The sequence below is a fragment of the Talpa occidentalis genome, unplaced genomic scaffold, assembly GCF_014898055.3.
Source record: "Talpa occidentalis isolate TD23 unplaced genomic scaffold, MPIMG_talOcc4v2.1, whole genome shotgun sequence".
Lineage (NCBI taxonomy): Eukaryota > Metazoa > Chordata > Mammalia > Eulipotyphla > Talpidae > Talpa > Talpa occidentalis.
The window spans coordinates 89258497-89285516 of NW_026555331.1; the positions used below are offsets into that span (position 1 = coordinate 89258497).

Here is a 27020-nt window from a genome sequence, read left to right on the forward strand (position 1 = left end):
ACAAAAGAATGTTCACTAAACATTTTTCAAAATGTAAACTTACTAATGTAAAATATAGCAAATTTTCTTTGGTACAAAAATCAAAACTATTGTCTCTGGAAATAATGAAAGTCAGTACAATGTGATATCACAGCTCATCTCAAGCAATAGATGCTTTTGCTACATTTCAAGTCTTAGTCACATTTTGGTAATAAAGAAATTGAAAGTTTTACAGGGAACCGAGATTCTTCTCCATTCATTGACTTGCCATGGGAAAGAAAAAGGCATTCAGACCTAAATGATGAGCTTTCCCCTCCTTCCTTTGTTACTAGGCTGGCTGCACAGCGATGTTGGTTTTTCCATGGATATACTAAGCTAGTTCATTACCCTGGTGTCTGTCTGGGTTTGAAAGATCCAGACTGCAGTTCTGTTTCCTTAGATAATGTTTTTTATTTGACCCAATCCAGCACTTCTTATCTAGAAGCTAAGGTGATTTTTCTGGTTGTTGGATTACTTTGATAAAGATTTGAAAAAGAGAACACCAGAACAAGAATAACAAGTTACTTCCTTGAGGCCCATATAGAGACCATCTCATTCCCCTGTGTGTTCAAGAAGAACAGGGACCGTATTTTTGCTTTAGTTGATGTTATGCTGTGACTTTCCTAACACATCTGACACTTCATGTAGGTCATTTTGGGCAAATTTTTACTAGTGATAATGAAATAAAAATTAGAGATCTATAGCTTTTATCCATAATCATAGTACCTGAAACTTTACCTCTAAGTGGTCCTGTGTCTAGTCATTGATTTAAGATGGCTTCTAGTTATCTGATGCTGATCGTAAGAAAATAAAATTCTGTCTCAAGATGTTGCCACATCTGCTTCTAGTGAATCTTTTCTACAAAATAGCTTGTTGAATACTAAAATGATAGCTAGGATTTTATTTTAAAAGTTATACAATAGACTACATGACCAGTAAGTACTTGCTTGCTTTGAGTATTTATTTTACATATGTCTATATGTGTGGCACAATTTGGTCTGAGACATTGTTTCTTTAGTAATGAAGCTATAGAGGAGTAGCTGTTACCCTTCTTAGTGAGAACTGTTTCTAATAAGAACTCAAGAGTGTTCTTAACCAAGTTAAGTCAGTTCACTAAAACTGGGTATTCAATGGGCACCTTTGTTTCTGTTTTCTTGGCTGTTCTGCAAATTCCATAGATAGAGAGAGAGAGAGAGAAAGAGAGAGAGAGAGAGAGAGAGAGAGAGAGAGAGAGAGAGAGAGAGATATTCCATTTTAAAAAGCTCAAATGAATAAGTTGTGAAGTAATTTTTATCAAAAAAACAGGGTAAGCATTGTAATTGCACAAGTTTTCCAGGAAGCATGATAATTATGCATTTATCAATTGGAATGAAACCTAAAGACATAAAAATATTCAAGAACACTTCAGCAATTCAAAAGCATTAAAAGAAAAGACTGTAAAATATACTGATTATATGATATCAAAGTCAAGTTATGATGTCTTTCTGTTTCCTTTTATTTGGGATGTGTGAAGACCTTTGTAAGGAATTGTTTGGTTTATTAGGTGAGCTGGCCTACAGCAATCCGCGGGAAACACTAGGTGGCAGTGGAGGACTGTAATAATTGACCACAATTAGGCTCCTTTACAAATCACAGCATTGTCAGAATCAAGAATAGTGTGACATTTTACATTAAAAATAATGCAAATGATCAGATTTCTTTCTCTTCTGACTATGACTTTGCTCACTAAAAATCCAAGTGCAGTTTTTTCATGAGTGAAATAGAGTTTATGCAGTGCTCATTGGGTAATAACTTTTGACAACAAATTACACTGGAGAAACATCTCTTTGTTTGGATTCTCCCATTTTCAAATCTTGTTGATCCTCAAAGTCATGGTCTTCACTTGCTTAACAGTCATCAACTTATTGTGAGCAATTAAACTATGCTTATAGTCAACTGTCCAGTGATTGATAGTTTCCTTATTTTGTGCAGTATTTTAAAAATGTATTGGGTCATTGCAAATCTTGGAGCATTGCAAAGCATATAGTGAAAGGTGAAGGCTGTTCCTTCATTTTCCACTTGCTCATGTTGTGAGAAAGAATGAAAAATGTCTGCTGCATAAGCTGATCTTTTTCATCTTTACTCTTCAACGGGAAAATCTATTTCACAACCATTTCATTGAGGGTTATTTTTGTCCACTTTCATTGAAAACTGTGTAATTTCTTAATGTCAATTAAGATGTGACAAAAGAGAAGATAGTATACAGGATTAAGTATCATTATAATTTTTTTGATGAAAGGAAAACATAGACTTAAATTTTCAGTTAGCTTATTTCTCAAATTTCTCTGCAATATCTGGAAAGGTCCTGCTCTGTTAATTAATTCTGAAACCCTAAAAAACAAGGTGGAAATAGTAAACCAGAAATTAAAAATATAAAAATATATAATCTAAAGATAAAATAGTATTGTAGTAAATTGGAAGATCATTTACACAAAATTAACATGAGCCTAATTCATGTAGAACTATAATCCATAGAGGCTAAAATCCAAAATCTCTATATAGCAGGTTTACAGTTTAGTATAAGAATGACAAAAATGCATTTAATATGATATAAATTCAAAAAAGAATTACTAATACCAGTTAAATTTAAGATAAATAATGCCAATTATATATTTATTTATCAAATATAACTTAGAATATTAAAAATAGCATTTGTTTGATATACAACGCCTCTGACAATCTCAATGTAGCCTCAAGTTTTGGGACAGGTGGTTTTCATTTTTTTCCTCAAATTTTAATTTTTTTTAAATTTTTTACATCACTGTTCATTTTTAAACAATGATTTCTTTCCCCCACCCCTTCAGGTGTAGTCCCTATAGAATTTCCTTCACCAAATGCACCCGTGCACCATCACCTCATTCCCCAGGACAGGTAGTTTTAGGGTATAAGCTACGGGATGAGGGCATATAGTGAAATGACCTGGATGACTTTGAGCTGGTCACCACTTTAAGACTATTTCATTGTAGTCTTATAACATGTATGCTGAGTAAAGTCTGGGATGCTGAGTAAAGTTCTTGTATATCTACATTAGTTGGTACCTGTCATTAGAGAATACGTATTTTTTACAGCATCACAAGTTGCCATATGCATTTTTTGTTTTTTTAGAATCCATGACCAAAAGTAAAGCTAATAAGATTGCCAGACTTCTGTTGTTAACCTTGAAGGTGTCAGTCATGTTGGCAAACCTTTAATAAATGATCTACTCCAATCTCTAGTGGTGCCACAATGAACTAAAATTGTTAGGAAAGATTTAAAAATTCATTAAAGTTCCCACACTAAGGAAGTAAGCAGAACACTAAAGAAAATATATCTGAGGTATGGACTTCAAATAAGCTCAGAAAGGGCCTCCCTGGTGGTGCAAGGGGTTAAGCACCATACTATGAAGTAATCCGCAGCCTCTGCAGCACAAGTTCGATCCCCAGCCAGCCAGGGAGAAACCCACATGGCACAGCAGACCTCTCCTGTCTTACCTGCTGCTCCCCTCAGCAGTGTATTTCAGTCAGTCTGCCTGTTCTGTTCCCCACTCTGTCTCTGGTGAATCCTCTCAACCCCCGCATCGCTGGCCTGTACCCCAGCTCTTATATACATAAATAAATAAATATTTTTAAAAATTAGCTCAGGAAATACTTGTCTAATAAGCTATTCTGTTCTGTTGTCTTCAAACCAGAAATTTGAGAGGAAGGTCTTATAGCAGGAAGAAGTCTACTCCAAAGAGAAAATGTATTTCCAGATAACATTTTTATTTTTATTTTCAAAAATCCAAACTTGTAAACCATTATTATTTGAGTTACTGGTAGTTTGACAAAGTTTTCAAGAAGTAAAGGATCAAAAGCAAAGTGAGCTATTAAAGAACCATGTGCTTTGTCTTGCTGATATTTCCTTGTTAATTGATCAAACCAATTATGAGACTAGAGGTTTACTTGTATGTTATTAAAGGGGGGAAATAATAGAACTGTAGAACTAATATTTCACTGCAAAAGAAATTCAGCAAAACTTCATCAATTCCAAATGAAAAGACTTCAAAATAACATTGAATTAGGTTTTGAGTGGTTTTTTTATTGTATCCAGGAAGCAATGATGGGTGGAAAGAGGAAAGAATAGGATTCAAGAATCAGATATAGGTTCCACTGACCTGGATGACCTTGAGCTGGTCACCACTTTAAGACTATTTCATTGTAGTCTTATAACATGTGTGCTTCCTCCTATAGTAGTCAGTGCTCATTCTCAGTCTCCTACTCTTGGTCCACCCCACCCCTGACCTCTTAACAATGGAGTTCTCAAGGGCTTCTTTATGAACACTTTATCTACACTGATTCCTTTGATTATCTCATATCTTTATTTTTTTTTTTTTTTTAATTTTTTTTTTTTTAATAGAGGCATGTTTTATTATTTATTTGTTTGTTTGTGTTTTGTTTATACATGCACTGGGTACAGTCAGAAGCGCGGGAGGGTGAGAGAATTCACCAGAGCCAGAGCGGGGAGCAGAGCAGGCAGAAGGACAGAAGTACACTGCTGAGGGGAGCAGCGGGCGGCAGGAGAGGTCTGCGCGCCATGTGGGACCCTCCTCTGGTGGCCGGGGAGCAGCCGGGGATCAAACCGGCGCTGCAGAGGCCGCGGGCAGCTTCGCAACCCAGCGCTCAACCACTGCGCCACCGGGGAGGCCCATATCTTTATTTTTTTTTAATTAATAAATTTTATTTTTATATTCCCCATACAATTGCAATCCCCCATTCTGACCCCAATCCCTCCCCTCCCGCCCCCCACCCCCAAAAAGTGTCTCTGGTTCATAGTTTTTGTTGATTTTGATTTTCACTTTCTTATAGTTATTCATTTTCCTGGTCCCTTATTTAAGTTTTCTAGATCCCTGCTATGAGTGAGACCATCGGTATTTTTCTTTTTCTTTTTGGCTTATTTCACTGAGCATGATCCCTTCCAGCGTCATCCATGTTGCTGCAAATTGCATGTGTTTATCTTTTTTGAATGCTGAGTAATATTCCATGGAATATGTACACATATTAAAAAAACTAGCAACAACAAATGTTGGCGAGGTTGTGGAGAAAAAGGAACTCTTCTGCACTGTTGGTGGGAGTGCAAACTGGTCCAACCACTATGGAGAGCTGTGTGGAGATTTCTGGACCTACTAAACATAGAGCTTCCACAGGATCCAGCAATTCCACTCCTAGGTATTTACCCAAAGAACACAGAAACATCAATTCCAAAGAACACCTGCACCCCTATGTTTATAGCAGCACTGTTTACAATAGCTAAGCTTTGGAAACAGCCCAAATGCCCAAAAATAGATGACTGGATCAAGAAGATATCTCATATCTTTAAATGCCACCTATATGTTGATGATATCTATATAAATATCTAAATTTATATTTTCAGTCTAAATTGTCCCCTTAATTCTTGACTCATCGTACTCAATATATACAAGTGGATGTCTAATATATTGTACATGTCAAATGTAACACATTAACATATTTCAAGCTTTCCTCTAGATTTCTGTTTTTCCTATACCTGCCACCTTTTTCTCATAGTCTTCTCAATGGTTAACTAGACCACTCAGGTATAATCCTCAGAGACAGTAGTGTTTCTCACATTTAATCTAGCGCAGGTGGTTGAGCACCGTGCTGTGAAGCTGTCTGCAGCCTCTCCAGCGTGGGTTCAATCCCCGCCAGCCTGTGAGAATCCCACATGGCGAGGCAGACCTCTCCTGTCTCGCCCGCTGCTCCCCTCAGCAGTGCATTTCTTCAGTCTGCCTGTTCTGTTCCCCACTCTGACTCTGGTGAGTCCTCTCACCCTCCTGCATATCTGGCCTGTGCCCCGGTTCTTGTATAAAAATAAATAAATCTTTAATCTATCAGCAAATTGTGTCATCTCTTCCTTCAAAATATATGCAGAATTGGTTCACTTTTTACTACTTCTACCATGTCACCAAATCATCATTGCTTCATGCTTGGATGATTGCAAGTCTCCTAACATTTCTTGTGATTTAGCTCTTTACCAACTTCAGGCTGTTTTTGACATGGTAGCTAGAACAATCCTATTAAAACATTAGTCAGACATGTCACTCCTACTTAATGTGAAGACATCGTGAAAGGACTTAAGAAGTCAAGTCCTTCGAATGCCCTTCAGTTTTCACTCAACCTGTCACCTCTGACTCCTTATCTTTCTGCTGCCTCTTCTTTTCTCAATGGCAATGACACATTGCCATTCTTGCTGCTCCTGTGATCCATGTGGTGTGCAACTGCCTCAGCTATTTTCACTTGTTCTTCCTTCTGTCTGGAAAGTTCTTATTTAAAATATTCACATGGCTTACTCCCTGACCTCTTGAGTCTATACTCAGGTTTCACTTTCTTAATTTGTCACTTCCCCAACCAATTCTTTTAAAATTGCTTTTACTTTTCAATCTTGTCATTCTTTATTTCTCTGTTCTTCTTATATTTTCTCCATAAAACAACTTATCACCACCTAACTTTCTAAATTTATGCTTTATTTATTGTCAGTTTCCCCTAGCTAGAATATAATCCCCCCAAGGATAAGGACTTTTGGGATTTTTACTTATTTGTTTATAGCTCTATCTATCCATGGGCCCTAGAGCTATATCTAATTTATAAATTTTTATTGAATGGATGGATGGGGTAATTCATGGTGGAAGGCCTTGGTTTAGACGATGAATAATGCAAGTGAATGGAAAAGAGCATTCTAGGTAGTAAGACTAGGAAGTATGAGAAAGAAGTTGAGGTTTGGATCAAGTCTACTATGATTGTGGAGCAGTAGGTTAATAAGTTGAAGGAGGGCCTCCCTGGTGGTGCAAGGGGTTAAGCACAGCACTGTGAAACTATCCGCAGCCTCTGCAGCATGAGTTCGATCCCCAGCCGGCCAGGATACACATGGCACAGCTGATCTCTTCTGTCTTGCCCACTGCTCCCCTCAGCAGTGTATTTCAGTCAATCTGCCTGTACTGCTCCCAGCTCTGTCTCTGGTGAATCTCCTTGCCCCAGCTGGCCTGTACCCCAGTTCTTAAAGACAAAAAAAATAAGTAGAAAGAAATGGTCTTGGAAGCACCATGACATTAAATCTTGATGAGTGCGATGAATACTAGACTTTGGTAGACCTTAATTGCTACCACAGCAGGTTCAGACATCATCCTGCAAGACAGGGTTTTTGTTTTTTTAATTGTATTTTTTGTTTGAGGTAATGTTGGTTTACATTGTATATGATTTGGGGTATAGACTCAGACCTATGGGTATGTTACCACAACACACCCACCACCAAAGCACCCATAATCCTCCATTGGACCATTGGAGCCCCTCACTCTTTTTGCTCCCCAACCCCCACCCTCCCTCTCTGGTAGACTCAATTCTATATTAAGATTTCTAGGATTTGTTTTGGTTTAGTTTTGTGTATCCCTTTGTTTTGTTTCTTTATAGGGTTTTTAAAATTACAATTCATCGTCTTCTAAGGTAAGGTTTCTCGAAGTGTATTCACCTGACAGAGTTCCTCAGGTACCACCCAGGTTTATAGTTTTCAGGGTCAGAGACAAATCAATTAAATGAAGGGCCTGGTAATGTGCATTTTAATAAAACTTTCAGGTGAAAATTAAGTCAACTAAGGTTTGAAAAATACTATTTTAGGGTCTTCTTGATAGTTACTAGCTCTAGATAGCTTTGGGATGGGACACATGAAAGGAAGTCGGGTGTACAAATCTCCAGGTATAGGTCTAGACATTTTACCCTGGATTCCACCCGATAAGTTTGATGTTTCTCTCTCTCTCTCTCATTTTTTTTTTAACCATGTATCTACAGTCAAATGGTTTATCACTGAGCTTTATTCCCTTCTTACCATGTTTGTGAATGAGGGTTCTCTTGGGAAAAAAAAAAGACTTACTGAAGTAAATTAAAAAATACATAAAAATAGCTTTGCTGCAGAAGTGGGAAAAGAAAAGTTGTGTGTGTGTGTGTGTGTGTGTGTGTTTGCATCATGGAATAACAAAGAAAATGTGTTGTTTAAGAAATAATCTGGAGGGGCCTTCCTGGTGATACAAGGGGTTAAGTCTCAGCACTATGAAGCTATCCACAGCCACTATAGCATGAGTTCAATCCCAGCCAGGGAGGTGACCCACATGGTGCAGCAGACCTCTCCTGTCTCACCTGCTGCTTCTCTCAGTCACAAAGTCCCAATTCTGAGAAAAATCTTTAAGAGGGTTTGAGGTAAAGGAGCTTGTACCTTCTGGTCTAAGCTTCCCACTTGGGTTCTGTTTCTATGCTCGTTTCACTGTGCTGAGGCTTTCTCCAATTATACACTGTTTGAGCACTTTTGAGATTAGGACTTGCTATTCTGTATTCTTGATATGCTCTCTTGCGGGAGATACACAGACAGTTTCATGGACAGTGGACTTTCTCAGTGCATGAACCTTCAGCTCAGTCCAGATTGAGGTAAGTCTGGAACAAAACAAACACAGTGACAGAATTCAGTAGAGAAGACAAATGTCTACACAGCATGCTGTAAATGATTAAATGTTTCAGTACACAGATTGCTGAGAAAAAATAGAGAGGGAGGATGGGAGGTGATCTTTTAGCAGAGGTTTATAGGACGATCACTTCACCTAGAAATTGAATTGAGATAGTGATGTGTTGGAAGCCCTAAGACTCTTGTAGCTGATGAATGAGAGTACACAGTTAGGCAGGTTCCAGAGGCAGGAGAAGGAGATGGAGGCATTGATAGAGACCTGCTCAAAAGCTGTCTTCTGTGCTGAGCTAGGGAGTTTGATGTCATTTTGTAAGCAAAGGGAAGTTGTGAAGAGATCTAAACAAGTGCGTGATGTGGACATATTTTGTTGTAGCTTTATCTTCAGGTGGCAATGAGGGGAGCATATGTGTGAAGGTAGAAGTTGATGAGGGAGAAGGCCATTGCCACAGACCAGATGAGTGATGACATTGACCTGAGTCAGTAGAAGTCACAGGAACAAAGAAGAAAGGAGAGAGATGGGAGATTTGGGGTGAAAATTGAGAGGTGATAGTAATCTTTTTGATAGGTAGGAGAAAAATGGCATAAGGGAATTTGATACTTATGTTTTCCAGTATGGTAGTAATATCACTAATTAGTTCAGCTTTGGATAGCATAGGGCTACAAAAAATATATCCCAAAGTTTCGATGATTAAAAAGTAAACATGTTTCTTACTTTTAGATCTGCAGGACCACAAGTAAGCTTTGTTGCTAGGTTCTCAGCCACAGGTCAGGTTCTGATAACACTTTATATTCTTTTTTCATTTCACAAGACATGCTGAAGGGAACATCTTTTACCTGGGTGCTGTTCTTCTGGAGGCTAGAGGAGCAAGTAGAAATATGCTACCCCTTGAAGTCTCTGATTAGGGTAGAAAGGAATTCTAAGGAAGAATTACCTAGGAAATGAGCAAAGAAGAAAAGAAAAGAGATAGAAGAAAGAAGGAAGGAAGGGAGGGAGGGAGGGAAAGGAGGGAGGGAGGGAAGTCATACGTTTGCCTATGTGAGGAGATATAGTCGTTTCTACCATGAGGTCACTTAGTTAAAAGACATGGACTTAATCCTAGAACAAGTAATAAAACTTCAGACTACATCATACCTGCTAACAGGATATATGCATTATTAATGATATCATGTGTTCAGTTTTAGGCTTATTAATTCTTGGGCTCTCTAGGATATCTAGGTGGGCATATACACAATAGAATTGGGTCAAGAAAAATATCAGAGCTGGACTTATGAACTTGGTGGCCGATGGGTGTGAATTATAAATAAAACCATGGAAACAGGATTGCCTAGTCAGAGAGAAAGAGAAGAAGAGAGTTACTGATGGAGACTGAGAAGCAGCAATGTTTAACGTGTGAAGATGAACATATAGATAAATTGAGGTTAGGTTAGTTTAAAAACTTGGAGAGTCGTGTTGCTGAAACTAAAAAAGAGAAGAGAGTTGCAAGAAAGAAGATGTGGGAATAAATGGTCCAATGATTCTCGAATTTGTTTTGTGTCACCCTCAAAGGAGAATGAGTGTGAAGATTTTAGCTAACCTGAGAGATTTCCTTTCAAAATGAAATTGCAGATTGATGCTCAGAATATCTAGGGATAGAACTGAAGAATGTAAATAAAATCTAGGTGTGGTTTCTGGCATAGGACTAGCACTGAGTTAGTAACCATTACTATCTTATTAAAAGCTGCGGAGCGTTGAGAATTTACTAACTATTTAATACAAAATTTTGCTTTGTATTTTATCAAAAGTATTTTATTACTAGAGGTAAAAGGAATGTTAAAAGTGATACTAAGTAATTTTTTATTGCATAGCCCTTTAAGTTAATTATGGCGAAATTCCAGTATACTTGTTTTCATTAATTTAAAATTGAAAAGGGAGGGAAGTTGAGAAGGTTGTGGCATCCCTGTGATATTTCTTGTTTGAAAGATACCCAATCTAAGCCACACTTACTATATTCGGGTTAAAACAGTCATTTGTCCCCCGCTTGTATAAATCATCCTGTTTTAAAATTCTGTCTTATATCACCAATTCAGGAGAAAAGCAGAAAAACATGTATGTTTCAAAATATGCAAGTGCTTTAAATTATAGAGCTAAAACATGCATTGCAGTCTCATGTTCAGTTTTCAGGTAGCCACAGAACTTGCAGCCTTTGTCCTCATAATTTCTTCCATTCTTATGTGCTTTAGAGTCCCAGTGTTCTTTCTGGCTGAAAGAAGATATGTATTTTGCTTTAGTAGCAGAACATTGGTTATCAAGCTTTTTGTCTTTAATAATTCTGCTTTAGGGAACTGTCAATTAATAATCCCTGGAGGGAACACTATGAAGAATTTCTGTAATTAGATCATAATGTAAAGGTTTGCTTAGTCACAATATTTAAAAAAAAATTTAATTATGATTTTTGAGCGATGACCCCAATCTTTCTGTCTTTTACATTCAACTGCCTTTTAAAATGCTTATTTCTTCAATTTCTCTTATTGTGTTCATTCTCTTTTTAAAGTTTGTGAGTATAATTAAAACTATCCTACCTTTGAGAACCCTCTGTCCTCACCTAGCAGAATAAATGAAATATGGATACAAAGACTGAGCATATAAATTATCTATAAAAAAAAAAAAGAAAATGCCTTCTACATAAGGCTTTTTGATTCCCTTTAATTTTTTTTTTTTCCTTAGAGCTCCACGGCTATTTTTTTCTCTCTAGTCCAGTGATCTTGTTATTAAAGCATTCTTGTAAAGGTAATTTAGCACACATGCCTCATAGTTATTAACCAAGTTCTACTACATTCAAATACCAAATCACTTTGCAAATGTTATGATACTTTCTTCCCTCCACTAGCACAATAGCTTGGGGTATGGAGGGGTCCAGGGGTTTCTTGGTTGTCCTGAATGACATTTCAGAATTCCATGACAGTGGTGGAAATTGTTTGGGGTGTTTTATTTATTTTTAAAATTAAAAAAAAATAATAATTAAAGCCACTCTCTCTCTTTTTTTAAAGATTTATTTATTTATTTATTTATTCAAGCACTGGGTACAGTCAGAAGTGCGGGAGGGTGAGAGAATTCACCAGAGCCAGAGCTGGGAACAGAACAGGAAGACCAACAAAATACACTGCTGAGGGTAGCAGTGGGCATAGCAGGAGAGGTCTGTTGTGCCATGTGGGACCCTCGCAGGTGGCTGGGGATCAAACTGACGCTGCAGTGGCTGCAGGCAGCTTCGCAGCCCAGTGCTCAACCGCTGTGCCACCAGGGGAGGCCCTTGGGGTGTTTTAACAAATATTGATAATATATAATAAGGATGCCACTCTGAGCATAGATTCTCATAAGTCAATGACATTAAAAATATTTGCAGAATAATTTATATATAAAAAAAGATATGATTAATACAACAGAGTTAACCTTTGGGTTAACAGATTTAACCCTTGACCTAAAAGAAAGTTTGGAAAAGGGGGCAGAAAAGAAATGCACAAAAAGCCCTTGGCTTATACCCATAAACACAAATCTTTCAAATGTGCTGAACAAAAGTTCCTTCTTATACACTGCTTGTATCTTTGAAATGATTGTGCAGTATTGTTATTTGTGAAGTAGTTAATTTTTAAAAATCAGAGACGACTTCATATTTAATCATACAGTAATAGAATAAAGGAATTTTAGAACTGGATGGAACTTCAGATTCTCTACCCTCGTCTATGGGGTGCATTCTGAGAGGAGTCAAGACAGAAGGATAATACCTATTTTTAAAGTTTTGGGGGCACAATAGGTTTAGGGGAAAAATAAATCCACTGCATGCTTATGGTGATGTGAGTTGGCCTGAAGCTTAAGCAAGAGCACAATTGCTGACTTCAAAGCACAATTTTCTGTTTTTATTTGAAGATGATGATGTTCCTATGTTTTAAGACAGGTTCTCTTTAGGACAGAGTTTTGTAAAACTCCAAATTAATTTTTTTCTTTCTTCTTCCTTCTCTCTAGCCTCAAGATAATTCAAACTTTGGACTCCTGCTCTTCCATTTCCCCTCCGAATAAGAGAATCAAACAAATGAACCAAACCCAATCGAACAAAACAGCTGATTACAGTTAACAGAATTATTAGTATATTTCACATGAATTTTAATTCTGGTTTGTTCTGGTTTTAATGGTCAGGAAAAATGTTTAATATCACTGTGTCCTTTTGAGGTTAACTAATTTTAGTTCCATATATATGGAACAAGAATTATATATATGTACATATAAATATATCATTACTTTATACTATTCATTTCAGATTGGATTAGGTAGACATGGAGAAAAACAGAGGACTGTTTTACTGTGGTTATAATTCATGCTAAGCTTATGTGTGTATTATGTTGTGGCACAGACCAAATTTAGAAAGAATGATTTCTGAAAGGATTCTTACCATGAGTAAACTCTGAAAAAATTGCCTTGAATACTGTACTCCTTCTGGATAATCACACTTTTGTTCTATCTCGGTAAGACTGATTGTGGCTGTGTTCTAGGAGTGCACTGTAGAGCAGGATAATACTTTAAACAGAAGAACGCATGAGAATCCTGGCCTTATTGTATTTCGTTCTTTCTAATGCTATTGATAGGAAAGGAGAAGGGTGAATTGTTCCCCTCCCCAAATATTATGTGATTAAAATGGGAGAGCTTTGGCAATCAGAAACAGTGATTACTTTTTTTTTTTTTTTTCAGTTGGCTTAGTTTACTTTTACTTGGCTTAGTGTCTTTTTTGATAGAGTACTATAGGAAATGAAGACTCCTGTAATGATACAAAAAATGACAGTTCACTGCTGTTTCGTATCCCAGGCCAAGTGTCTCATAGGCTCTGGTGAGAGTCGAGTGTCTGGGCAGAAGGTCTCAGGTCATTACCATAAAAAGCACTTTGGCACCCTGTGTCATAGAACAAAGTGTCAGTCCAGTTCCCATCACTAGGTGCCTGTGGTGCCTTTCTTAAATAATCAGTCCCATTCAGACAGAGATTAGGTCCTTGATCGTCTTTCTATTTCACAAGCAGTAATTTTTTAAGGCTAAATGGCACTAGAGGCAGAATGTTTTTGAAGTAAGGTTTTGAAAAGAACTTAGTATATCCCAAAGCTGGCTTGATTCTCCTTTTTCTCAAAGGTCACATGCAAGTTCAGTTCTGACAGCGTTGACTAGTGCATCTGGGCAGAGGCAGGCCACATTCACTCCTGGGAGGGCCTGAGAGTTCTTGTGCAAGTGTGGGTCAATTTATCTTGTGTCCTGAATCCTGGAGTGGAGAATCAGACAAAACTTCGATTGCCCTACTTCGACCCTTCAACTTCATTGAGGGGTTGCCCTAAAATATTATTTTTCTTTTTTAGACTTTTCAAGAGGCTGAAAAGCCTGGTAAGTGAAGATGGCCAAGATAACATTGCAACAACAACAAAATGTGTTTTTTTTCGAAAGTGCATTTTTGGAGTTCCAATTAGAAAATGTGTTTCTCTGCCTTACTCTGCATATGCCCCAATGAATTTCAAGAGGTCAGAGCAGGCAGAGTACAGCTTTTGAGATGAGAAGAGCTTGCTCTTTAAGGAGCTATTTTTACCCACAAGTCAGAGAGTGTGTAGGCATCAAAATGCTGGCAGGTTTGTCTTACAGTAGGATCTAAATGTGAGGCTTTTAGTTTCCAGGTGAAGGTCTCAGTGGGGCTCTTCCTGCCTGCTCTAGGAAAGTGTGGTTCTGTTGATTATCAGTGCTGTGTTGGAGGAGGAAGTGACCAGCCTTTCCCAGAGGACCTCTTGTGTAGTGTTCATTGTGTCTGGGCCTCCATCCACTAGAACAGAGACCAGTTTGAGGTATCTGGTAGCCATGGTACAAGAAAGGGTCCAGGATATTCATTAAAAATCATTCATTAAAAATTTGATGTCGTCGACTCTAGTTCCTGAAACAAATTTCATCCCAACTCTTAAAGATTCATATCGAATTGTCATCCTTCCGGGGGCGTCATTCAGAGCCAGATTGTGGCAAAATGCAGGCGTGGAGAGGTAATGGGCGAAGTAGGGCATAGGAAAATGCTCTCAGCGCTCTGGGCCTGGACTGTCCAGGCGCCCTGAAGAGGTGCTGGCAGTCTCATCAGTACCAGAAGGGCCTGGTCAGGAATCTCAGCTGCTAAGGGTGACTTCACCTGAAGGGCTGTGCTTAGGAGAGGATGAAGGAGGGGAGGTTTGAAGACAAGATTTGGGAGGGAACCGGAGAGTGAGGTAGAGACACAGATAGTGATGGAGAGGGTGAGAGATCCTAAAAGAAAGAGATAGAAAAATGCCAAAGAACATTAATTGAGCACAAGAAAGACTGAGGAGGGAAATAAAGACACGGAGAGGTGAACTCAAGAAGGGAGAGACCGAGGAAGACAGAGACGGCGAAAGCCAGTGCAAAGAGGCCAGGCCTGGGAGACGCTGGTTGAACAGGGGTGTCAGGAGCGAGGGAGATGACAAAGACTTGAAGCTTCCCCCCCACCCGCTTCTCACCTCTACCACCCTCCCTCCTCCAGCGTCTTTACTCTCTCCGCCCAGCCCGCGGCCAGGAGCGGAGCGCGCAAGGTCGCCCAGTCCTCTCCGCGGTGCGCGCTGAATGGCTGGCGGCCCGCAGCGCCCCCGCCTCCGGCCCGGCAGCTACAGGTCGGCGGCCCCCAGCGTCGGCGCCCGAGGGCCGGGGAGTCCTGCACCCTCCCGCGCCCATCCTAGCCCTCCGCGCCGCCCCAGTGCGCTCCCCGCCACAGCCCGAGCGGTCGCAGTCCTCTTAGGGCCCCCTGGAGAGGGGGCGCTGTGGCCACCAGAGGCCCCGAAGGAGTCACTTCTCACTGCGGGCCCGGCCCGCGCAGAGCCCGGGCGCGGCATCTGTTTACTCGGGGTGATAATTAGTCTCCGAGGGCTCGCCCAGCCACGTGCTGATGTAACGGCCGGTGTCGGGAAGACAGGCGCGCTCAGCTGCTGACCCAAGGAGCCCACACCACGGCCTCCGCGCGGGGAGCCCCAGCGCGCTCCAAAGCGTCCCCTAGCGGCCGGGCAGGTGGAAGGACAGCGCCCCAGACGCCTCTCCGGAGTGACTTCCCCGATTCCCAGGGTGGCGCGGAGAGGTGCCGCTGCTCCGTGCGCCAGAACCGACCACGTTCTCGCCACCCCACCCCGCCCTCAGAAACTCGGAGTGCCTCCGCTGCCCCTTGGCTGTTTTTTTCTTCTGAACGATCAGTGTCTTAGCTCTCAAGTTCAAGTCTCTGGACTTGCCCCGTCTCCTCTCCTTAAGTCATTTCCACCCTCCACGGCAGCCTGGGGAAGCTGGTGGTCCTGGACTGCTCGTCCCAGGGCCGGCGCTGGCAGTCCCAGGCTGTCCGGCTGAGCAGCAGCCCGAAGCACTAGCCTCTCCTTCCCTCTCCTCCCTCCCTTTCTCGCTTCCTTTTTTCCCTCCTCTACTTCCCCCCTCCTTCTCTTGCCTCTTAAGTTTCCTGCACGGTGAATCTAACTGTACCAAGCCTAGGCTCCCGCGGAACCGATACTGGGCGCGACCCGGACACCGGGACACCGACTCTGCCGAGGCTGGACGAAGCAGCGGGACCGGTCCGCGCCGGAGCATGGAGACGAAGCGCCAGGGAGGGCATGTCCGGGGCGCCGGAGACACCAGGCCCGAGTAGCTCCTCCATGGAGCCTGCCCAGAGCGGTCCCTGCTCTCCGGATTTGCCCCTGCTCGTGTGCGGTACGTACCCTTGGCTTCCACAGTCCGGGAGGGGATACCTAGGAGGGACGTGGTAGGGCATTAGGCAGGGGAGGCGGGGAGGGCCGCTGTCTGGGGGACAGGCTGCGCCTGGCAGGTGACCCTCACAAACCCGGGCAGGCTTTCGCTCTAGAAGTTAGCGACTGGCGGTACCCCTAGCCTCGGAAAAAAGTAATGTCAGAGATGTGTGTGTATACGCGTTTCTCTCTTTGTGCGGGGCGGGTGGGGCGGGGGTTCGAACCGGTAAACTGAGCCCGGCTCTCCTATATGCAAATTGCATGCCTCCCTGCCCCCCACGTGTGGAGACACCCAGCACCTAACCCTGGTCAGCTCTACCTACCCCTTCCTCTTCCCGCGCCCCCCTTACTCAGACTCTTGCTCGCTCGCTCTCTTTCTTTCCCTCTCCATCTCTGCTGGTGTGTACGTGTGTGAGCATTGCCAGGGCTGGCGAAGAACCAGCAACCGCCTTTAGTTCGAGCCGCCCGGCCATCAAACACTAGGGCAGGTCTCGCTGCCAGAGACGCCTGGGCTCCGAACCAACCTGCACGCGGCTCGGTGGCCCCACCAGCTCCAGTCTCCGGCGCCCGGGAACTCGCGCCGGAGGAGCGCCGGGCGGGCGCGAGACGCCCCTCATCCTCCCTCCCGCTGTCCCTCCCGCCTGCCTGCGGACCGCGCGCTCGCTGGTTTCAGGCGCTGAGTTTACTCACTGCTTTTCCATTTTTCCTCTCCCCGCCTCGGGTGTTTTTGGTCCACCCCTCCCCATCGAGACCCCGCGTGGTCGCCAAGCCTAACCTTGCTCGGCTGGTCATGGGATGTCTAATTTCATTTGTATCTAGGCTGCTGAGAGCGCTTCTTGCTCTGTAAAGTGGATGTCAGGTGGATCTATGTTTTTGAAGGAACAAAGACTCAGAGAAGGCACCGCCGAGGAAGTTTGAGACGCGGGAGGATGCAGGCTGCGTGCTGGTACGTCCTTCTCCTCCTGCAGCCCACCGTCTACTTGGTAAGTCGCTGCGGGTCTGGCGCCCCCGCAATCCCACCCTGGTCAAGAGGCCGGGCAACCTGGGCAGGTGCGGGAGGGTGAAGCCGCGGGTTCAGCCAAAGCAGCCTTCCTGGCGACTGTGTTGGAATAACTTTGGCAAGCTGGTCTGCGGATCCCTACGGGATTTTACGGGGTTCCCACTCTCGTTTCCCTTTCCAGTCCCCCCCTCTCCTGCGCATGATTCTGAACTGCAGCGTCTACCTGGACACCCAGAAATCGAGGAGATAGGTTTTATAGGGGAGAGGGCAAAGAGAAGGCGTGGAAGAGGTGGAAGGAACTCTGTTAAGTTCATCAACAGAGTTTAAATGAAAGGAAACAGAGGTGGAGAGTGGTGCAGGAATCCGTCCAGGTGTGTGACTTTGGAAAGGAATCCATTCACCTAACCCCGGTTTAGAGATGTGGCACAAAAAGAAGCGCGGGTAACTTTGTTCGACTTGTAGGGTTCCGACAGGACAAGTTTAACTATCCAACAGGAGCACGGCAAGCGGTCAGAGAGAGTTAGGTCAAGATGCTCCTGCCAACACGTAGCGGCGCCTCCTCTCTCTCCAAAGCCCTCTGTTCCACTAAATGACCCAACCTGAGTTCCAGTGTCGAGTGTTTTATTAGGGAATGGCAGGGCAGACCTTGCCGTCAGGGGAGGAATACTAAGCAAAGCATCAGTCCCAGACCTCCCGGAGACGAGTTTTCGGGCGTATGGACTTTGCATCCCTCTGGAACTCGCCGAGGAGACAGCAGAGAACCGCGTCATTGTGGTGGCGGGTGGTTTGGGAGTTGAGGGCGACGCGCCGAACCAGACTGAGAGTGCGATTTCTCTGGTCTGGCTTCAGGGAGAGCCAGGGACACGCAACCTGCTGGCGAAGTTGTGCTCAGTTCACCGAACCCAGCAGCCCATTCCTGGGCAGCGGGAGCGCACTGAGGGCTCCCTGTGTTTTCTCAGAGGCGAGGAGCACTGGGGCGGTGATAGGGCTGGATAAACCAGACTGGGGGCGGGGGCAGCGGGCGGTGTCGTTCCTCATTCCCAAGGGCTTCAGCACCCACACGCCTGGGAGCAAAAGGGTTGCTAGCCCTGCAGTTGAAAGCATTTCCTAACCGTTGCCCTCATGCATGTGACTGCAGGCCTGCTAGCTATGTGATCCCTGTGTATGTTATCGAGTGTGTACCTATGTGTCTGTGAATATGTGTGTGAGGGTGTGTGTAGTTAACGGTTTCAGCTTCAAGAACCCTCAATGTTGCCTGTCATTGCACCTTCACCGCCTGACCATGGCAGTCGCGGACGCCAGAGGGCGCTGCGCGCCAGTGTCTTCACCCGCAGGACACCTTGGGGTAAACAGGTGAAAGCCAGGGCAGCCAATCCAAAAGAACAGCCTTTCTAACTGTCAGCGAAGTCTGTGCCTTCCCCGGTTGGAACGCAGACGGAATGCAAAAAGTGTCCTTCATTCCCCATTTCAATCATTCTTGCCCCCACCTGTGTCCAGTAAACCCGCTGACATTGAGAGCCCAGAAACGGAGGGCAGAAAGTTTGGCCAGGGATAAGAAATTGTTTGAGAGAAGAGCGGAGGGACTGCAAAGCGAAAGCTGCACGGGGGAAATTGTAACAATTCCCTTGACCAGGGAAATCTGCCTGCCCTTCTTCTTTGCATACCTTTACGCATGACCTGAACCTCAGACCGGTTCTAACGTCCTTGGACTGTGCGCGCACACGGCAAAGGCTCGCGGTTGTGGTGCAGTTTATTGCTTGAAGCAAGTATTTCAATAGTCTGGAAAATAATCTATCAAATGAAGAAGTGAAATCAATACGTTGTGTTAAATTTTAAATGTGTTTGTTGGCAGTTAAACCGTTTTCCACTCATTACAACAACAGTGCTGGATTTATTCTAATGCGCAGCGTTCTCAACAACAAGCGCATTAATTCTCCTTTAATTGTAAACTGGGAGCATTTGAAAACCATTCAGTGTGCAAATTATGCTGATTCAATTACCGTTTAGTTACAGACTTCATTACCTGAATGCCTTTTGGCAATACAGGGAAAGGAGACAATTTTTCCAATTTCACTCAAAACAATACGAAATGTGAACAATAAAATAGAGAAGGCGATTTAGAAGTCCATTCTTTCCTCTCCTCTCTAAAGTTGTTTTGTGTGTCGGGATGATTAGAAACCACACGCAGCAGAAAAACAAAAGGCTGGTGGCTGTGACCCAAGGCAGTATTTCCAGGGATTGTAATCCCACAGTTAATATGCCAGGAGAATCGTAGCTGTTTTTTGTGGAGGAGCAGAAAGCTGACTTTTACCATGGAAATGTATGTAAAAGGGTGAATTGGTCAGGACAGGTTGGTTTAAGGAAAGTAAATAAGCGGACAGCCTTGATGAAAACTGTAGGGCAATGAGGCAGACCAAGAGGTAGCCAAAGATTCTTTCTCCATCTATTTTATTAAACACTAGACACAGTAACTAAAATTGTCATTTATAGTTGCACCCCAGAACATCCCAGAACTTTGAAAGAAACTGCAATAGATGTTTTGCAGGTTGTCAGGAGGTGCTTCAAGTTACACTTCACGAAGGCAGGAGTGGCAAAATAATTATTTTGCCTTATTTTCCCCCCTTTAAAGGGACATATGTTAGGGAGGAATTTAATAGCTATTTTTGTCTTTATGAGTTCATATCACAAGTGTATGGTCACTCTATTTAAGCATTGCTTTTTAATTGATATCACAATGCACCTTTCCCTTTAAGCCCCTGGAAACCCAATTATGTTCCCTGAAGAGTAATTGCTGTACTATATCTAGGGAGCAAAATTTGTAAAGGCATCTCCTACACTAAAACCTTTAGGCTCTGCTTATAGAGAAATACCTTAAGTACTCCCAAATTTGGGGAGATATTTTTTTAATGACAAACAGCTCTCTATCCAGCACATCAGTGGGACATACTTAAATCAATTTCCTACTGTGGTTTTCCACATTGGGTCAATGTTCTTAAAGTGTGTTTCTTGGTCCACTGTTGATTCTTTGCATACCTGTTCTAGGTTGTGTATTTTGAATATTTTTGTGTTTAGTGAGAGATGGGTCTGCCCTATTTCAAACTAGGAGTTTATTTTAGTACTGCAATGGGAAGTTAATTAGAAATGTGTCTGTAAAGTTACATTCTGAAACATATTAGCTAGAAAAAAAATCACCACAGGGCTAATTCCAGTCATAAATGCAGAAAGGTAGGGAACCATTTTTTTTAATTAAATAAAGACAGTGGACTCTTCTGGTAATTGAATGTTGATTGTAAATTTCAAAGTTTGAATTCAACAGGAAAGTGACCTATGACTTCACAATACTTGTTAAAAATAAAAATAAAATAAAATCTTTATTCTCCTATCAGTTCTGGGCTAGTTCCAGGATATTTTCAGTATGGTATAATAGGGTAACAGGACTACAACACTTTAATTGAATTGAAGCACATGGATAAATGAGAAAAATTTTGATTTCTGGTTTGAAAGAAAGGTGGTCCTGATTGAGTTATTCTCGAGGGATCAAGCTGACTGATAGGTCAGGGCATAGCAGAGAGCATCTCCCAGCAGAAAGCAGAGATGTCCTGTTTGGTGGTTTACCTATAGGCAAGTTCAGAGACAAGAATTGAGTTGAATGAGCATTCCCTGGGCCCATAAACCAAAAAATTACTTAGAAATTGAGTTCAGAGAATCTGACAAGGGGTTGGATGATGTTATTGCGAACAATCACACATCCACAGTACTATCTTAATGAGAAGATGCTCCTTGCTCTCTGATTTAGGTTAATAGAATAATAACAGCTCTGCTATATATTAAAATTGCTGACAATCTAGTTGCTTTTTCACTAATATGGGTAGGAATTGAAAATTCCCTCTAAACATTGTGCTTAAAAATCATTTGAATCATCTATTTCCTTAAATTTAGGGTATCCAATTACTTTAGATATTAAGATATACAGAGATATATAACCTCTGCACTGGTAGAAACCAGACAGCCTAGGTGAATTCCATTCATTATGAAGTGGTTATTAAGAAATATGGAAGATGAAGGAAAGGCAGCAGGAGAGAGATCACCAATGTCTACCCTTTGGACTAGGTATATGTACCTCCCATCCTTTGAAAATTAAGCCAGCTGCCCACTAAAATTTTTCATCATTTTGAGCTTTTTCCTGAAAAGAATAGCACATTAACTCCCTACCAATGCCTCTTATGTGTTCTCCATTAAGGCCAATTCTTAGAGGCAGTGCTATAAGTTCCCCAACCCCACTGCATTTCCTCATGAGTCTTCTACCTCAGATCAGCCCTCATGATTTAGGAGTAAGCCTAAATTATTGGAGGGGCCTATGTTCCAGCAGCACAGGTATTCATCAGTCCCAAGTTTATCACAGGGCTCTGTGAAGCAGAGTAGTTGCCACGATTCTAGGTATTTTCCTGAAATGTTCAAGTGTTCATTGACCAAGAAAGCAGCTCCCCAGGTGTGTGAGAAGCACCTGGGTTGGATGATCCTTCTGATCCACTTTCTGGAGGATCATGGACTATGTAGTCTGAGGCCTTCCAGCAATAGCCTCTGGGAAACTGTCTTTAGCATTAGGAAAGAATTGCTCCAACTCTCTCAGCGATATTACCCCTGAAAACCATTAAGTTCGTGGCTCTTCTTTGTGCAAAGTTGATTTCTATTTGGCTTTGAATTGTTGACGGCTATTTCCTCCTTAATGAAAGTGTAGTCTGGTTGAAAAGTATATCAGGTGGCAGACAAATTGGTTGATTTTTTTTGCACTTGGTGCCCAATGTCCTACTTTTCTGTCTGAGGAAAGATTTTCTGCAGGATACAGAAATTGACAGCATTGTCCGAGTAATAACCACAGTCAACAATATTTTCAAAAGGGCATTTGAGTGATGAAAGCATTTGGATATTGCTTTTTCAAATAAGCAATTTTCTGTCTTGGGCTTCTTTGATTTTATAGAGGGTGGGGGAGCAGGGGCCCCATATTGGCAAAGGCATGCCTTCTCAGTTTAGTCTAGTACTGAAATACCCAGGTGCTTGTTAGTTTCACTTGGAATTCTGGTGTTTGAAGAGCATTCCTGAATTTGGTTGGCAGGGTGTTGATATTAAGGGTTTAAAGGGAAGCCAGGGATTGAACATTAACACACTTTCACTCCTTCACTCACAATGAAAGTCAATGTAAACTCTAAAAGTTTCTCTGCTCTCAAGTGGCAAGTTAGGAAGTGTGCATTCTTTCTGATGTGTTTTAAAAAAGAAAATGCCTAGTTTTGTTTCCATTCGAGAAAGTTCCCTAAAGGCAGCGGGGTCTTTTTGGGTTTCAGATCTCATTCTAAGTCCTTAACAGTCTTTGGCATTTTAATTAATAGAGGGAGACAGGCGAATCTCCAGGCCAGGCGCCCTCAGGTCAGAGGCTTGCTGGAGCAACCCGGTAGGAAGCCGTTCTGTTCTCTAGCCTTTCCCTGCAATCTCCTAACCACCATTAGTCTGGTCCAGCCGATTGTTTACAGAAGTTGCGATCTTGATTTATTCACTAGTGAAGCTCCCGACCAGCTCTTTTTCCTCCGTGTCAGCACTAACCCCTCCCGGAGCTTGGTAAACACGGAGTGCGCATTTTTCTGCTGCCGATTGGCATGTTGACGACTCCGCTTGAAGGAATGTGACAATAAAGTGGGAAACCAAAGCTTGGCAAGCACTTAATCAAGGATAAAAAGGTTCCGCTGTAAGGATGTCACTCAATTTATTGTGAAAGTCGAATGAATTACGTTTAATGAAAGTGCTCCCCAGATGAATATTACCAGCAATTTCCTGAGTTGGCTCTGTCAGCTCGAGATGAGGAAATGCCAACACAGATCAGAAAAGAGCGTCCATCTCAATTACTATGCAAGCTTTCCAGGAGCGGATTTTTATTGAGATGATATATATTGGCGGCTTTTTCTTGGCCCTCCGCGCGCCCAGGAGCATATTCGCGCATTTTCCAAGTTTGCTGTTTGCCCTCACGGGTTGCTTGGCTGTTGTTTAAACTTCTGATGAGCGCGCCGAGTTTCTGCTGCAGGCTGAGAACCTAATTACCTCCTCTGTAAACAGCTTTCCCAAGTATATTTTGTTTACTACGAAGGTGGGGCCCGGTAGGAGGGTGAATAAGGGTGGGGCGGAGAGAATTCCCTAGCTCGGGTACCCGCTATTATTGCAAGTTCCTTCGGTGTCTAGTCCGGGGCTCCAGCTGATGGAAAGCTAAATGACTCCCAGAGCCAGGGATTTGGGATACTGTGCACAGTGGGGTTTGGGGGGCAGTAGAGCGCAGCACGTGCCTGTCGTTCTTCCACTCCTACTTCTTTTAAATTAACGAGGGTATTTTACTTTTTCAAGCCAGAAATACGGTGGGGAGATGGTTACAAAGGCCGCAGCCCGAGCGCATCGTCTCATTTGCATGAAAATGGAGAACCGAGAGGCTTTTCTTGAACTGTTTCTTTCTCCTACAATAAGACAAATTTCTGCTTAGAAAAACCGAGTGTTTCCTTAGAAACTGGTTCCTGGGGGCTCGGTGCGTCCCTGCTGAACCTGACTCCCGCCGGGCCTCACCCATTACCCCCGCACCCTTGGAAAGGATCCGAGTCAGCATCCCCCAAGGGCATAATGGGAGGCTGGGCACCTTGCTTCACTAGTGGGAGGGGGCATCCTCCTGACATAGCCCACCCGAAGTCTCAGACCACCCCCTCCCTTCCCAACTATTGATTTTGAAGGCCATTTGAAGTCTTATACTCTTAGAAGCAAGAAAAGTCTTTCGGGGGAGGCTTCATTTTATTCCCTTGACTCTAAAACTCAGTCCTCTGACCAAAACCGCGGAGAGTTTGGGCCGGGAGTTTCTCAGCAGGACCTGCCTCACCACAGCTGAGCGCTTTATTATCTGCTTTAGAGCTTTATTATCCAGTGACCTCGAGTCACCCGAACTGGTTTATGAAAACACAGGTGCAGCTCTCTCACGTCTAGACTCCAAGGTTTCACACAGAAGCTTTGCTTCTGGGGGAACTTTTCGTCGACGACGCCGAGTTTCGGTGCTCCTGGAAGCAGCAATCAGGACTCCAGCTGTTCTCCGGAGGAGGCCGCGGACACTGAGACTGAAGGCAGCTGTAACCCGGGGCTGGGCCAGGCCGGATCCGCAGCGCAATGCTTCAGAACCACGGACAGCGCCACAGACTCCGCCCCTGCAGAGTCCGCAGTCCCGCGGTCCTACCTTGCTGCAGCGCGGCTTGAGTCCCTCTTGAAGTCCAGTTGGCGCTTTCCGCAGACACCTCATTATCTCCCAGTTGCGACAGTAACGGCCTGCCTCCTTCTCCTAGTCATTCGGGAGCTCAGAGCTCCGATCGCTGGGTTCCCAACGAGTCTCGCGGTCAGAACCTCTTTTGCACCCCGTCCCCCGCCCCCTCCGCGGCTGCCGTGTCACGTGATCACCGGAGTTAATTCCGAAGGGAGGCGATTGCTTCTTTCCCTTTCTCTGCTCCCGGCCCTATTACCTAGCACGGCTCGTTAAATTTACCCTTCCTCCCTAACAGAAACAAGGCTCATGTAATGCAGGGCTGCACGTGTCTAATACAATCTGAAAGATTTGACAGATAAGGAAACTGAGGCATGGCGAGGGGATACAACTTACTCGCGAAAGTAAAACCAAGTGGGGAAAACTAATTCCTGCCTCATCTCCCACCTGTGGGTAACATGGCAGGAGGCACCAAAGCGCCCTCCAGGTCAAGCGCCTTTGAAAAGCTGCGCGTGCGAGAGTGCGGAGACCTAATTATTATGAATTTTTAAAGGAGCAATAATTATTCACGGGAAGCAGGACAAACCAAGTCCCGTGTGAAAGAATCGATATATTTGCTATCGAAAGTGCCTGACTCGCTTTTAATGCAGACGAATGGGGATACAGTCTCATTATTTTCCATGCTTACGCTTCCCGGAGTGGGACCTGATGCAGCGTGGAATCTATCATCATTAGACTCAGGATGTGGTGGTAGTGGCGGCATTTCTCTTTATTTACTTAGCGAAACAAACAGCCCCTCCCCATACACGCAAATCCACAACCACTGTCCGCTCTCCTTTCCCCTCCTCCGACCCCTTCTTCGGGCTGCAGTTTCCCTCCCTCTACCGGCCCCTTAACTTCCCCAGCACTCTAGAGAGGTCACTGGGGTCAATTAAAGTGTGCGCGTTTCCTCTTTGGAGGCAGTCACACGGTTGATTTCGTACAGAAATAAGCTGGAGAGTACCCTGCGTTGGCGCTAGGGGTTCTCGGTGTCAAAGACAAAGATTGGCAGGCAAGTTCTGTCTGTTTCTCTCGCTTTAGCGTGAAAATCAATCGTTTTAGGACGACCCGATTCTGCAGATTCCTGCGGTATTGAAGGGGCCTGAGGTCTGGCAGGTAATGTTCCATCAACCCGTGTTGAAATTCAGCTGGGAAAAAGACATGAGGCAAGAAGAGAACGATTCTGGAGGTAGAGAGATGTTGAGCTTTGAATAGGAAGGGAAAGGAAGGTTTAGGTGCAATATCTCCAGGGTATCCTCAAAGGCCCACGTGAGACAGGCTCTATTCCCTCTGGTGGCCAGATGTTGGCCTTTTGCTTTTGTGCCAGCCCCTGCAGTTTTAGAGGACTGGGAATGGGTCCCTGTCCATCCGCTGAAGTCGCTGAACTGTTCAGGGTCTTGCCTGCATTATTGCTCTGTGTTTCTTTTCTCTGTGACAGTATGAAGTTCCCTGACTGCCCTGGCAGGCCACAACTCAGATCAAACTTGTATTCCTGTGTGGTTGTCTTCACGGTTCCCTGCAATGCCATAGTTCTTATGGTCAAATGAGGTGTACCTGTGTATTTCTGAGTACTTGGCCTTCATATGGCCCCTCCTTTTTTACACCAGATCAATAGCTGCAGAGAAACTAGGGTGTGGCACTTTATAAAACCTAATTCCTCTTCCTTAATTGCAGGAAATTGTAATTATAGCATTTATAATAACATTTATGAGAACAAAATTAAAATTGTGCACTTCCAGGTACTAAAGTAATAATAGTACTCTCTTTCATCGGATTTTCTTTTCCTCTGAATCCAGTCTTCCATGATGTGTTGTAATTACCCGGGTGTCTGTATCGTTGCTATCGGAGACAGCGGGCCTATACAATACCAGGACTGTGTGATCTACTGGCATCATTTCCTCCTACCGTCTTCATTTTGAGAGGATTTATAATTAAACTCTGTGAGATATATGTAACATACATCCAGTGGAGAACCTTTGTATTTATATTTTTGTAGCATGCTGAGAAAGGAAAATTAAGAAAGGAAAATATAAGGAAGCTTATATTGAATAAGCTTACTTTGATATCAACGGAAATGTCCTTTTAATTTACTCTTCTCAAGTCCAAAAGACTATCTCTGTGAAACCAGATCCCACAGTCATGCCCTTTTAAGGAGAAATCCCAATTAAGTGAAAAAGACATTTATTAGCTTATACTCACTTAATAGAACAGACGGCTATACTAGCTATTCACTGGAAATGTATACCAGGTTTAGCATGGTGAAATTGCAATGTGATGCAGGAAGTTGAGCAGAAAGATATAGCTGGAAACAGCTGCAAGGTCCTATATTTTTCTATCTCTCCTTTACCCTAACTCATCACAACCCACAAATTTTCATATATTGTAACAGGGCCTTCCAGAGTCAGTACA

General features: G+C 43.1%; 1 protein-coding gene across 1 annotated transcript in view; it reads left to right on the forward strand.

Annotated features, from left to right (window-relative positions):
• The first annotated feature begins 15124 nt into the window (after positions 1-15124).
• Positions 15125-27020, forward strand: part of NXPH1 (neurexophilin 1) — a 297762-nt gene continuing 285866 nt past the window's right edge. Inside the window, exons 1-2 of the mRNA XM_037508245.1 lie at positions 15125-16267; positions 17122-17285. Coding sequence (XP_037364142.1) covers positions 17232-17285 — 54 coding nt within the window. The 5' untranslated portion in view covers positions 15125-16267; positions 17122-17231. The remainder of the gene's footprint in view (positions 16268-17121; positions 17286-27020) is intronic.